Source organism: Pelophylax lessonae (assembly GCF_965119305.1).
Source record: "Pelophylax lessonae genome assembly, chromosome: 3".
In the NCBI taxonomy this organism is placed as follows: domain Eukaryota; kingdom Metazoa; phylum Chordata; class Amphibia; order Anura; family Ranidae; genus Pelophylax; species Pelophylax lessonae.
In genome coordinates, this window is record NC_138770.1 from 448,294,896 (window position 1) to 448,310,048 (window position 15,153).

General features: G+C 42.9%; 1 protein-coding gene across 1 annotated transcript in view; it reads left to right on the forward strand.

The window, feature by feature from the left end:
- The window catches only part of SYTL3 (synaptotagmin like 3), a 126,721-nt gene extending 112,452 nt beyond the window's left edge, over window positions 1-14,269 (forward strand). The window contains exons 12-16 of the mRNA XM_082251790.1: window positions 6,602-6,772; window positions 9,623-9,737; window positions 9,820-9,925; window positions 10,045-10,241; window positions 14,079-14,269. Coding sequence (XP_082107916.1) covers window positions 6,602-6,772; window positions 9,623-9,737; window positions 9,820-9,925; window positions 10,045-10,241; window positions 14,079-14,209 — 720 coding nt within the window. The 3' untranslated portion in view covers window positions 14,210-14,269. The remainder of the gene's footprint in view (window positions 1-6,601; window positions 6,773-9,622; window positions 9,738-9,819; window positions 9,926-10,044; window positions 10,242-14,078) is intronic.
- The last annotated feature ends 884 nt before the right edge of the window (window positions 14,270-15,153 follow it).

The window sequence follows — 15,153 nt, forward strand, 5'->3', positions numbered from 1 at the left end:
ATTGACTCCACTGTCTCCTCCAGATACTGTGCAGAGCCAAGCCAGTCAGCCAGACTACTAGTAAATCCTTCCTTTCCATTCCAATCCCCAGCACAGCGCTTACTTACTGACCAGCCCGGAAGCGGCGCAGCCTCTGCTTTCTTTCTTCCTCCAGCTGTATTGTATCTCTGGTTGCTAGAACCGCTTAGCGTCTAGCAACCAGTGAAGTCGGACCTTTTTCCACGCCCACCTTATGTCATCACTAGGCTCCCTGCTGCTCTTTATGTGGCTCGGAGTCTCCGCCTTCTCTGTCCCTCAGACCGGAAGTACATGGTGGAAGCTCCTCTGAGGTGTGTAGAGCGCAGCGTGTTCCATCTATGCAGGATTGGTAAAGCGGGAGGTGAAGGTATGTAATAGAATGTGGCTTCCACAGAGACAGTTTACCTGTACATGGCGCGCTGACAGTGCTCAATGTTTCTTTCTGCTATAAGATGGTTGATTCATAGAGTGAAATCTGGAGGGAGATGACATGTGCAGGCTCTGCCAATCACATCACTGATTACTGTGTTCAATGTGCATGACATGTAAGTCTCATGCACACACAATGTATTGTAAACTCTCTTAGAAGCCTTTCATCCTTCCAGAAAAAGCGCCTGACATTGTAACGTGGTTACAGGCATCAAGCTCTTGGGCGATAATTCATTATAATGGCCAGAATGCCATTTTATTCTGACCATTTAAGTGGATTAAAGCTCAAGTGCTATATGTACCTAGTGTAAATGTCAAGCTTTTTCTTTCTGCCAAAACTGGCAGTGATTTTTTTTTTTTAATCTGCCACTAATAAACTCTAAAACCCTATGTGTGTATGGACACAGGCGAACATGCAGGAGCCTTTAGAGGCAGAGGGAAAAAATGCCATACATTTTAGTCTATGAATAGAGTGCAGCATTTCAGGGACATGAAAGGTACAGCACAGACTTCCCTCATATGGGCATGTAGGGTAATTTACTGATTTTGGTGGAGATGAGTTCTGAATTCAGACATATTATACAATAGAGTGCTGCATCTCACTGCAATTTATATAGAAGGCTTTGTTCAGGGGTCTGCAGTATGTAATGACTAGCACAACAATAATCCAATGAAGTAGTCTGCAGCATGTGATGACGTCTGGTGTTTTTTTTTTTTTCTTCTGAATGCATGTAAATACACCAGCTCTATGGGAAATCTTGGTCAGCTTGACATGGCACTGCTACCGAACCATAAGTGACAGGGAAACCAAACTTGGGGAGCACGTTAAGGGGACCCTGGACTATGGCATGGTACATTACCTAGGCAAGCTGGCCGACCCCAAAATTGGATATTTGGTAGTTGTGGGTATTCCCCAAGTTTGGTGTCCCTGTCACTTGTGGTTCGGAAATAGTGTCGGGTCAAGCTGACCGAGATTTCCTATAGATGCCAATGCTAAAAACCAGGAGCCATGTCATGGCACTGGTAATCTGCATTTGGTGGGCACTGGTAATCTGCATTTGGTGGGCACTGGTAGGCTGCATTTGGTGGACACTGGTAGGCTGCATTTGGTGGACACTGGTAGGCTGCATTTGGTGGACACTGGTAGGCTGCATTTGGTGGACACTGGTAGGCTGCATTTGGTTGGCACTGGTAATCTGCATTTGGTGGGCACTGGTAGGCTGCATTTGGTGGGCACTGGTAGGCTGCATTTGGTGGGCTCTGGTAGACTGCAATTGGTGGGCACTGATGAGGATGCATTTGGTGGGCACTGATGAGGCTGCATTTGGTGTGCACTGGTAGGCTGCATTTGGTGGGCACTGGTAGGCTGCATTTGGTGGGCACTGGTAGGCTGCATTTGGTGGGCACTGATGAGGCTGCATTTGGTGGGCACTGGTAGGCTGCATTTGCTGGGCACTGGTAGGCTGCATTTGGTGGGCACTGGTAGGCTGCATTTGGTTGGCACTGGTAATCTGCATTTGGTGGGCACTGGTAGGCTGCATTTCTTGGGCACTGGTAATCTACATTGGTGGACACTGATGAGGCTGCATTGATCACTTGTATCATATCCGCAGTCTCTGACCATCTCCTGTATCAAGTCTGCAGTCTCTGACCATCTCCTGTCTGGGGGCTCTGTCTAACAGACTCTCTAACAGATGCCCTCTCTGTGTCCATTAGAGAGACCCCCCTCCAGTTCCCATTAGAGTACTTTGCTTCTCTTACTGTAATTTGTTTATTGTTAATAGATCGTGGGAGGGTCCCGGGGTAAGGAAGACTTCTTAGAGGAGCATCTCTGTGTTTGAGCCATTGCCATAGAAACATTTGTAAAGGGGAGGAGTTAGTAAGATGACCACGCCCATGTGGGGGCGCCAGAAAAATTTCTGCACCCTGGCGCCTGTGACCCTAGGATCGGCCCTGTTGCACAGGAGGGACAAACCAGACTGGTAATGTATCAGGAGCGAGCCATCAACCATATACGGTCACATCTGCCGCTCCCAGGACACCGCCACATGGCTCCGCAGTGTGGGCTTTTTTTAACCTGTCCGCTGCTGACAATAGTGTTGCCATCTGCAGCCTTTGCAGTCAATGCATAAGTCACGGTAAGCCCAACACTCACCTAGGGACGACCGCCTTAAGAAGGCCCCTGGACTCCCATCACTGAGCCCAGTGGGAGCAATACCGTCAGAACCCACAAAGCCACACTCCAGGCTCTCACCGTCCAGCCTCTTCTCCTTCTCCTCTCTCCTCAGAATTGTCCTCCACTCCATCTTCCATCATGCCGTCCTCAAGTTTTTCTGGAAAAAGACAGGCTTCCGTGGCCCGAATGTTGGAGCGTAAAAAAATGATGACACCGGATAACCCTCTTGCCCAACGGTTGACCGTTGGCTTGTCGGAACTGATAGCCCGCCAACTGCTGACATATAAACTGGTGGACTCAGAGGCCTTTAGAAAATTTGTGGCTATTGGAACACCACATTGAAGGTCCCAGGAAGGAAATATTTCTCGCAGAAGGGCATCCCAGAGCTATATGGCCATGTTAAGCGGCAAGTGAATGTATCTCTGGCACACAGTGTCGGTGCCAAGATACATCTGACCACAGACACGTGGTCTAGCAAACACGGGCAGGGAAGGTATATAACTTTTACTGCCCACTGGGTGAACCCTCTGACGGCCGTCAAGCATGTAACCCGTGGCACCCATGTATTTGGTTTTACCGCCACGGATTGCATGCAGGCCTGCCTCTTCTTCTCCTCCTCCATCCTCACTCTCCTCCTCGGCTGATTCCTCCTTTTCCGCTGCTACCGTCTTTTCCGCTGCCCCGCCCAAAATCCCCAGAACCTATTCGACATGCCAGGTGAGACGATGCCATGCTGTGCTGCGTCTGTTGTGCCTGGAAGCCAAGAGACACACTGGTCCTGCACTCCTTTCACCTTTGCGTTCACAGGCAGATCAGTGGCTAACACCGCTCAATTTGACAGTTGGTAAAGTGGTGTGCGACAACGGTGCCAATCTGCTGAGCGCGCTGAAACAGGTCAAAATTACACACGTGCCATGCATGGCACACGTCCCGAACTTGGTCGTGCAGCGATTCGTTGTCAAATACCCTGGGGTCCAAGACGTCTTGCGGCAGGCCAGGAAAATCTCGGCCCATTTCAGAAGATCTTACACAGCCATGGCTCGCCTTGCTGACATTCAGCGGCGACACAACCTGCCAGTCAGACGTCTTTATTGTGACTGCCCAACGCTATGGAACTCAACCTTCTAATTGCTTGAAAAGGCTGCTCCAGCAGAGACGTGCAGTTAACGACTACCTGTACGAACTCTGCGGCAGGACAGGTTCTGGGGAGCTCGGGTTTTTTTACACCGCACCAGTGGCTGCTCATGCGCTACGCATGCAGACTTCTGTGGCCATTTAATGAGATCACCAAACTGGTCAGTCGCAGCCAGAGCGTCATAAGTGACATCGTACCTTATACCTTCTTTCTGGAGCGTGCATTGCGTCTTGTCATTGATCAAGCCGTTGAGGAGCAGGAACAGGAAGATGAGGAAGTCGCAATGCTGGATGAATTCCCAGGGGGGGCTACTCCATCTGAGACAAGTCAACAACAGGAGTCTGAAGAGGAGTCAGAGGAGGATGGTGCCAGGGCGGATGAGGAGGAGCAAGAAGAGCATGCTTTAAACATTTCTGGGATCCCTGGTGTTGTCCGTGGATGGGGGGAGGAGAACGAGGACGGCATTATCCTGGATGATGAGCAGGAGCCAGGCCACTACACCACTTCCAGTTTAGTGCAAATGGGGGCCTTCATGCTCCAGTGTTTTAAGAGGGACCCCTGTATAAAAAGCATAAAGGGAAAGGACCTGTACTGGGTGGCAACGTACTTAGACCCCCGGTACAAACAAAAAATGGCGGAAATGTTACCGCAATTGTTAAACAAACAATGGAACTGTTGGCTTGCCCCTCGTCCAGTGTCCTGTCTGAAAGGACACAGCAGGGGGGATCATGACCGATAAGCGCACTCGCCTAGCTCACGACAGTGTTGACTTCCTCACATTTATAAAAATGAATGAGGCATGGATCTCAGAGGAATTCAAAAAATGTGCCCAGTAGATCATGTTTGATTCAAATTCCTTATGACAGCCCACAAATATCCGCTACCACCCATAACAATTCATGGTCCCTGTCTTAGGTAAATACAGTGGCAAAAAAGTGGCAGTGGCATTGAATGCCTAATTTTTGGGGCCTGTAATGGCCGACACTTATTTATCCTGTGAATGCCTTATGTACCTTCAGCTACAGAATACCAAGTTCTTTGCTGTCAGGTGAATACCTGTTGGCTAATTTTTGGGGCCTGTACTGGCTGAAACTTACTTCTGTATCCTGTGTATGCCTAATATACCTCCAGCCACAGAATACAAAGTTCTTTACTGTCAGATGATCGCCTGTTGGCTAATTTTTGGGGCCTGTACTGGCCAACACTTCTTTATCCTGTGAATGCCTAATTTTTCAGACTGGCATTGAAAACCAATGAGTCTGTAAATGTTCTGCTAAATTGTGGAACGGATGCGGACCCATTTTACAGATGTGTGAAAGGACCCTATATGTATTCGACATGTATTTACCGGCTGCTGTCAGTTCTGTCTGATTTAAAAAAAAAAAAAAAATATATGAAAATTTTTTGGCTGAAAGAAAAAAAAAAACTATTTTATGGCAACTTTTCCAATAGCAATACTTCTGGTATGTCAGTGTCCATGTTGTGGGACTATAGTGCACAGCTAGTAAGTATTTTGTGGCTGCAAATGTGACCTGAAGGTTTTTAATGTTTGCCTGCCATTAAAGTGAATGGGGTCCGCCGCGAACTTGCAGTTCGCGAACATTTGAGAAAGTTTGCGGATCACGTTCACGAACCACCGCATTCGATGTTCGTCCATCACTAAAAATAAAACCTTATGTTGCACCCTCCTAAATAGGGTCTAAGTTTAGTAAATTTAGGTCTTGGCTCCACTTTAATCAGTTGAACTGCTTGTGATTCATTTGGGCTGTTCTGTGTCTTGCTGATTGCTGTATTGACTGCTTCCCCTTGTTTTCTGAAGAGTTCTGAAAAGCAGTGGGCGGGGAGAATCAAATCAGCAACTGAATATTTATGTAATCCCAGCCAATCCCTGGGCGAGGGTACCCAGATGGAGGCTGGGAGGGAGCAAAAATAGCTTGGGGCCTAGAACAGAGAGATTATTTTACAGGAGCAGGAGATCCAAGCCTGAAGGGCTGCTGCCATTCTTGACAGTCCCACTGTGCTTTCTATTGCTCATTAAGGTCCCAGTACTGCTAGATGGGAAGCCTATTCTGCTGAACTCTGCTGGAGCTGACTGAGGAACTTCTTTTTTGGATATGATCCGAAGACTACACAGGAGATATGTCTGACAAATATTGGAAGAAGGCATACAACTATCCAAGGACATTAGTGCATACACAACGGTTTATGAGATCACAGTGACTATGTGCTTCTACCATCCCTCTTGCATCGGAATCAGTAACATTACTTAAAATCGACCTTGTTTATGGTGTCCCTGTGTATGTAGCTCAGCCCACTATTTGCTGCTGCAAGGAATATGCTCATATTCTTTAGGAGGAAGATAAGTGTCCTCAAGTTACTACTTAATGTTGTTGGAGTATCCCAGTTACCCTGCTCCCATCCAAGTTCAAGTTTGCAATAAAGCATCAAAAAGAATACCCCCTAGATTGATCATTGAGCCAGAAGAGTGACTGTGACAGCGTGCCTTGCTGCTAGCGAGGTGAGGAGTGAGGCGTTAAATAGAGAGAACTGAGCAGAACTGATCTCATTGTTTGAGAGTGCAGAGGACAATTCTGGATTTCTGAAAAACAGATAACCAAGCGCTTTCAGTGGTATAACTTACAGACCAGTCCACAAGGGAGCAAATAAGAAAAGTTCATTGTAAGGGTTTCCATACACTTTAAAAGTAATTAATTGTGGTAGTAAGTACTGTATGACTATACAGATATATAAACGGCTTTAGCAATAAAAAAAAAGCATGCACATCATAGATGATGGACTAACTGTATAGGCTTTCCTTTGCTTACTGTTATATTCTTTCCCAGTACACCATTGACCGTTCCCAGCTAGAGACCAGGACTCTTCATGTGTCAGTGTGGCATGCAGGTACTTTGAAGAGAAAAGTCTTCCTAGGAGAAGTAACAATACCTTTGGAATTATGGGACTTTGAGGACAACTCCACGCAATCCTTTCACTGGCATCAGCTGAAAGCAAAGGTATGTCGAATTCAAATCATTTTAATATATGATGGCATGTAAACAAAGAAGAATTAATTCCCTTGTGTACATGCATTAATTTGAGCATCCACTGAATATCATTGCTCTGTGCTGCTTTCTGGTGGTAATAATAGTGGAACATGCCTGAGTGATGTATGTTGGCACAGCCGCTTGTAAGTTTCACCAGGGGCATATGGGACAGGGTGAGAGCACAAGAGCACAATTGGGAGACAGTTGTCATCCCATAACATGAAGTGCCTGAACAAGGACTTTTGATAGCAGAATTTCAAGGTATTCTTTTAATGAGTTCCATGTATTTAAAAGACTGAAAGCAACATTTAATTACATTAACATGTTATAATTTCTATGACATTTTAGTAATTAGGCTAGTTTCCACTGTAAGGTAGTGTTTTTTAAATAGAAATAACATGATGTGAAGCTGCATTTATTATAACTGGGATAACGAAGAATATTATAATATGGGATAAAGAAGAAAGTTTTGCATTATATTTGCATGCATTTAAAAAAAAAAAAAAACTCTTAGAATGTGACTAATACTAATAAGTCAGTTATTTCTATAAAAAAAGAAAAATAATAAATAATCAGAACTGTAATTTACTAAATTTGATGATATAGTTAAAAACCGAAAATGTAATGTATGACCAGGTAAATACAAGAACCTATAAGTCCAATTAAAAAAAAATGCCAGATTCTCTAACTTACTAAATTACATTCTCAACATAATTCTTAAGAGCTGTGAGGGAAAAATAGAGGTTGGGTAGTGAGAATGTTTTTTTCTAAAAAATAAAAAATCTTACAAACAAGCAAAAATTCAGTTATGTTTGTCTTACTAACAGCACCAGTTACAGCAAAGGAGAGTCAGCAGAAAACCTGTGGCACATGACCAGGGTGCCAGGGTCTAGAAAGGCTAATTGCCAAGGATGCTAAAAAATCAGGTCATATAAATCATTATAGCCCTAAAGGTTCCTATACATGTACCAATTATTAAAAATAGAAATATGTTTTAAGAACTGACTTTATGGGCTGTCCCTGACCTATCTATGCAGATACACAAGGCCATATTATGGAGGGTTGGGCCTTTTTTTTTTTTGGCATATCGCAGGAATAACTTTCCTCAACACAGGGTGGAGCTAAAATCTTAATCTATGACTGACTGATTCATTTACAAGTATCATTATCCTGGTTAGGACCTAATCTTTGAGTGATTAAAGTGTATGGCAAGCCAAAACATATATATTTTTTGTTTTGTATATGGTAACGAAGGGTTAAAACCACTATAAGAATTTGTTTCCTGTCTGGGTCCTGCTAGGACATTTTCCCCTCACTTCCTGTTTTGGAAGCACAACAGAAATTGAGAGGAAATTGCCCCAAAGCAAGGAAGCTCCACTCTTACTGTAAGCCTAGTATACACAAGTTTTTTTTTTTCCCTTCAAAAAAACTGACAGCTCTGGTTGGAGCCTCTGTACTTACAATCTGATGTTAGTACAGCAATCTCCCCTGCTGTTCAATTGTGTTCTGACAGGTGGACTGGTCAGTGCTCTCAGTCATTGTCTGGGAGTGCTGATCAGGAGCCAGTCGGCTGCTGGTTTTCCATCATGCTCATCCGACAGAAGCCGGCCGTTTGGCCCAGCTGTCATACACGCAGGCGGAATGTCGGCCATTTATTATTAAACTGACCGATGTCGCCCGACATTTAGTCCTTGTGTACTAGGCTTTAGACAGTCACCATCAGTGACCAACAGTTGCCAGCACAGCTCTTTCCTCACCTCTTGCTCTCACAAAAAAACTGGTTCTCCCAAGTGGGAACAAGACAGCAACAAAGAAATTGGCAGGGGTCTGTAACTAAAATAAAAAGTTTTGCCTTTATAAACACTTTAGAGCTGATAGCGGAGGCTATTTATTTATGATAGTTCTTTTGGAATATTAATAACTAGTGGTTGAAATCAACACTTAAAGTAATACTAAAGGCATGTATTTTAATTTTTATAATAATAAACATGTTATACTTACCTGCTCTGTGCAATGGTTTTGCACAGAGCAGCCCCAATCCTTGTCTTCTTGGGTAGGTGCCCTTATAGAAACCTGCTTGCTATGGGGGCATTCATGTGTGCTCCATCCCAAGCCCTGCCCTGTGTGTCCATAAGACACACTGAGCGGGACTTAGCCTAGCCCCCCCCCCCCCCTACTCTAACTAGCTCTGATTGATGTATCTGAGACAATGAGAAGGTAGAGAACTGAGAGAGCCTCAGCTCTTGTGCACATTGCTGGATTGAGATAGTGCTAAGGTGTCTATGTGGTGGTGGTGGGGGGCTCTGGAGGAAAATGAATGCAGAGGGTTTTTTACCTTACTACATAGAATGCAGTAAGGTAAAAACCTTTTGCCTTTACAACCATTTTAGTTTGATTCCCTGTTTTATTAAAGTATAGTTCCAGTCAAACCGTAACTACTCTTAAAAGTGCTTTCTCCTCCCTCCCAACATCTTTTCTGATTACCCTGTGTAAGAAAAGATCTGTATATTTACTGTAGATATTTACAGGCCTCCCTGGTTCAGTCACATGACCTCCCCTGTGTCAGCCAGTGGCGACTGCAGGGGAATGGAGAGAGCGCTCGACAACAGCTGGTAATGCCTGAACGGTGATGTCACCCATAGGCTTAACTATGGCTCATCCAATGTTGTTGTTCCCTTCTCTCAGTGCTGGCTGAGAGAGGGGAGCCGATTCTTTAACTGGATTGGAGCAGCATAATAGGTAACTATACAGATCTTTTATTAGTTAGGAGTAGTTAAGGTTTGACTGGAACTTTAATATGTTGTCTTTTGTTTTGCCTAGCCACAGAAGCATGACGAGTACACAGTACAATATCATGGAGAGTTGCATCTGAGAATCAGATTAGAAATGCCCACGGTTCCCACAACTTTCCAGTATGAGCACCATTCATCACAGGGTATGTACAGTATGTTGGGACCTGAGGTATGAGTCACCATCTAGTCTATGAATGTCTTGTTGTAACAGTTTTCATCATGCAGGTGTAGAAGGTAAACATTTGGGAATGGTCCAGCTTCATCTTGTAATAAAAAGTGCCAAGAATTTGCCGTCAAGACCAGATGGAACTTTAAGTCCATTTGTAAAAAGGTGAGCTGCCAGACATTTTATTGTTGTTTTGTATCTGGCAAAACAACCTATTAAACCTAAAATACTATATATACACTCATCTATCTTTATTCATATTTTTCTTTTTATGTATATATAAGCTGTCTTATCCTGCCAAACAAACAAGAAATAAAGAAAAGGACCCCAGTTCTAAGAAAACAAACCTGTCCTGAGTGGAATCACTCCATCATTTATAACATTATGAATCAAGATGATCTGAAAAAGTCACGACTGGATCTTACTGTTTGGGACCAGGGTCTGAATGAGCTCTTTGTGGGTGGGACCAGTATGAGCACAGGTAACCGGAAACAGACAAATACTGATATACTGAATGTCAACCCCTCACCATACATTGTGCCTCATCGATTATAGAATTATTCCCTAAGTGAGCTTTTTGTAATCCTATGAAACAATGATCTAATGGACTTGACATGGCTAAAGATGTCTAAATGCAGCTAAGCCCACTTAAAAGCAGGAATATTTAAATGCAAGAAAAGTGATCTGGGAAACATAGGGCTCCATGCACACCAGTGCCTAGCACTTATTTCTTTAACGGGCGGCTACCTGCATCCTTAACAACGGATGACTCATCAGCTGCTGTCAGTGGGGTTCCCTGCTGGTAGATGAATGTAAACAAAAGAATGCTGGCAATTAAAAAAAAAATCCATACCAGACGCTTATCTGAGCATGCAGCCCGGCAGGCCAGGAAAGAGGGGGGGGGGGGGTGATTGAGCGCCCCCCCTCAAACCATACAAGGCCACATGGGGGGTTCTTTGGGCTTTGGAGCAGATCCCGCCCCCCATGTGAATGAGTATGGGGTACATTGTACCCCTACTCATTCACCAAAAAGGAACTCTTGTATATTCTTTCCCTGGGGGAATTCAGCCCAAATGTGAGTATTTTAAAGGGAGGGTTATTTTCCTCCCCCCAGTTACAATCCTTTCTTATAGTCTGGTATCTAACACGAGATCATATTGATTCTTATGTTTTTTCACAGTCATTTGATGCATCTGCCCCTAAAGAAGTGGAGCAAAACGCGTAGGGTTTAGTTGATGCATCATGTTCTTCCGATTAGACGGCTCATTTATGCCCTATCCATCCATTTTTTATTACTATATTCTGCTGCTGAAGTGGTTCATGTAATTTAGGACAACTGATTTACATCTATCTTGCTATGTACCATTATGTGACTGTTATCTTTCATGTATATTGATTTGCAATTCACTATGAATATAGTTACAGACTTATGTATGCACATTGTAACCTGATATGCATTTATTATCCTAGAGAATAAAATTCTTTTTTTTTAACCACTTTACCACCGGAGGATTTTCCTGCTTTAAGTCTAGGCCACTTTTTGCAACTTGGCACTGTGCGACTTTAACTGATAATTGCGCGGTCATGCAACGCCGTACCCAAACAAAATTTGTGTACTTTTTTCTCACAAACAGAGCTTTCTTTTGTTGGTATTTGATCTCCTCTGCGCTTTTTATTTTTTCTGATATTAATAAAAAAAGAGTGACAATTTTGAAAAAATAACAATATTTTTCTACTTTGACAGTTAAAAAATATCCAATATATTCAGTTTTTGTCATATGTTTAGGCCAAAATGTATTTAGCTACATGTCTTTGACAAAAAAATTCTCAATGAGCATATTTTTAACCGCTTTAAGACCGGAAGATTTTACCCCATTCCTGACCAGGCCATATTTTGCGATTCGGCACTGCGTTATTTTAATGGACAATTGCGCGGTAATGCGATGCTGTACCCAAATTAAATTTATGTCCTTTTTTTCCCCACAAATAGAGCTTTCTTTTGGTGGTATTTGATCACCTGTGCGATTTTTACTTGTTGCGCTATAAACAAAAAAGAGCGACAATTTTGAAAAAATAACAATATTTTTCACATTTTTTTATATGAAATTCCCCCCAAAAAAATGTAAATATCAAAATTGTTTAACATTTTAGGCCAATTTGTTTTCTGCTACATATTTTTGGTAAAAAAAATTGCAATAAGCGTTTTTTGATTGGTTTGCGCAAAAGTTATTGCGTTTACTAACTACGGGAAATTTATGTCATTTTTATTGTTTTTTTTTTTTAAACTAGTAATGGCGGCGATCTGCGATTTTTTTTTTTTGCGGGACTGCGACATTGCGGCGAACAGATCTGACCCCTAACTGACATTTTTGACACTTTTGGGGGTACCAGGGACATTACTACAGTAATCAGTGCTAAAACTATGCACTGTTACTGTAATAATGACACTGGCAGGGAAGGGGTTAACTTTATTGGTGATCTAGGGGTTAATTGTATGCCTGGTGCTTACTGACACGTGGGGGGGGGGGGACTGAGTGACACAGGCACAGATCGCAGGTTCAGCTATGCTGAATCCTGTAATCTGTGACTGTCTGTCACATAGGAGATCCGCCCACTTTGTTTACACAAGCGGGCAGATCTCCTCACTCGATCCCCGACGATCGGGGAAGAGCGGCGGTGATCACTGCCTCTCCTCCCCTGGTCCGACTCCCGCTGTGTCTGAATACAGCGGGAGCAAGCCTCCGGCGGCACGCGAGCGCCGCCCACAAGGGGAGGAGTCCAGCGTCATAGGTCTACGTCACTGGACGATAACGAGCGACTTTGCCTTTGCTCCATGTGAGCGGTCGGCAAGTGGTTAACATCTGATATTTTTTCTATGCCACACATGCCATTTAAAGTCCCAAAAATTCCCCTTTTTTTGCAAACAGTGAGTAAAAATGTAGAGCTTGTTTTTGACAAGTCCTTTCTTAAAAAAAATAAATTGTCCCCCGGGGTAGATCCAATGTCAATCATGATGAACACCGGCCCCTGACCCAACGCTGGCTCCCACTGTCTGACAGCTCCACTTAGTAGCTGCTGCTAAATAAATGAAGGGGCAGGGCCACCTGGTGATGTCACTGGGGTACTCCATTCCATGTGACATCATACACCGGGGGCATGCTGGGTCAACGATGTCACAAGGGGGTGGGGGTCACCCGGTAATGTCACCAGGTGGCCCCACCCCTTTGTTTATTTAGCGGGAGCTACAAAGTAGAGTTGTCAGATGGTGGGAGCCAGCGCAAAGTTCTTTTTTTTTTCAGGCCAGCGTTTATCGGGATCTACACCAGGGGAAAATGTTTATTTTTTATTTTTATTTTTTAATAATGGAAAGAGGAAAAACTGGCTCAGTGTTTTTACTCATTTCTACCACTTTTTTGGCGAATGAGTAGGGGTACATACTCATTCACGTGGGGGGTGGGATCTGGGGGCCCCCTTGTTAAAGGAGTCTTTCAGATTCCGATAAGCCCCCCATCTGCAGCCCCCCCCCCCCCCCAACCACCAGCCAGGGCTGTGGGGAAGAGGCCCTTGTCCCCATCAACAATAACCGCCGGCAAATAATTTCTCCAGCCTTTAGAAAATTTTACCACAGGAGTACAACTGTGATTGTAGCCTAATTCTCCTATATATAAATGTAAACCCCTGTTTTCATATTCCCCTCCCCTGCATTGGAGTCCTACATCAAACACCCACCTTCCTGCCCAAAAAGATACCAGCGGCAAAGTCACATAGCTAAGAGTCAATGCATGCCCAAAGAATACTAAGCTTTACATGCATGCATTGCCCAAAGAATACTAAGCTTTACATGCAGACACAAGCAACCATCAACAGATCTTTTTCTTTCTAAATTATTTTTCGATTAACATGTACTTTTAGAGAATTGAATAATGCATGTTTATTTCTATGGTGAATAGAATGGGAAATACAGCCAGTCAGCACCAGCAGGGAAAACAATTATTTAAAAAAAGGTCCAACCCCACTAATCACTAATTTCATAGAGAACAGTGAGCACAGGTGTCCGCTGTTTTCAGCGTTCACACATAAACTTGGAAATCCATGCTTGATCTGGCTGGATTGGCACAGTATGTTGACTTCTGTGGGTGCCTGAAAAAGCCATAGGTTCAATCTGCTATCACCATTTTAAAACCAATATATATCATTTTTGTAACTGGACTAACAACTTATTTGTTATTGGTACAGATTACTGTAAGCTCCCAGTAGCCAATTCAGATTAACATATTTTATTTTTCTTTTCTTTTTTTTTCTTTTTGCTCCTCCACAGGTGATGAAGCCAATGCATCAATCTACCACCAATCTGCCCAGTTATTATGGCAGCAACTGCTCAGTACACCCAACACATGGGTAGAAGATTCTCTTGCACTATATTACAATAAAGGGTCGTTTTGTTTCTAAATGTCACATCTGGATATCATCTTCCATACTTTTATATCTTTTAAAGTAGAACTATAGGCAAAACTTTTTCATTTTGGATAGAGCGTTATAACTGCTGTCAGATTTTTTTTTTCGCCATCTGTATCCCATTGCGGAAATTTGTCATCACTTCCTGTCCCATAGCCAAATTAAGGGAATTCCTTGGGGACCCCCAGCAAACAAAAATTAGTGTCTCCATTGAAAGATTTCCCCTCTATTACTTTACTCGGGACAACCCAAAATTTGGGATTTTCCTTTACTTTCGCTTTCAATGATAATGGTAAACAAGACAAATAGAGAGGGTGCATCTCATAAACGGAGGCACAGGCAGCAATAACAAATTACAAACATTCTAATTCCTTCCTTAATATCCAAAACTAATTTAAAAAAGATTTGACTATAGTTATACTTTAACTACTTCTCAGTTCCTTCTTAGTGTGCAGCTTAAATCCCCTCAATAGATACAGCTTAGCCATCTGTATGAATGGAAGAGAATGCATTTTCTGTTATTTGGTGATTGTGCTCTCTAAAATACCTTTTGAATTGCTGCCACATTTTTCTTTTTCCACGCTATATGGCATATGTTCACATGGACTTATAAGTTAATGAAAAGTCACTGCAACAATTGAATCTTAATGCAGTGGTATGCTAAATTTGCTTGTGGTCATTACACTAATCCTACACTCAATAATAAATTGACACAACACAAAACTGAATATGCCACTGTGTAAATTTAATTTTAATACTGTACAGTGTTTGTTTTATATTAATTTATACTTAGACCTTTGAACATGAAAGCTATTTTTAATATGTTTAAAAAACTGGAATGGTGGTAGTGATCTGAATATTTGCTCTTTGGATAGATACATGTAATTTATTTGTTTTATCACAACACCTTAAAGTAAAGTCTATCTATTAAATAATTT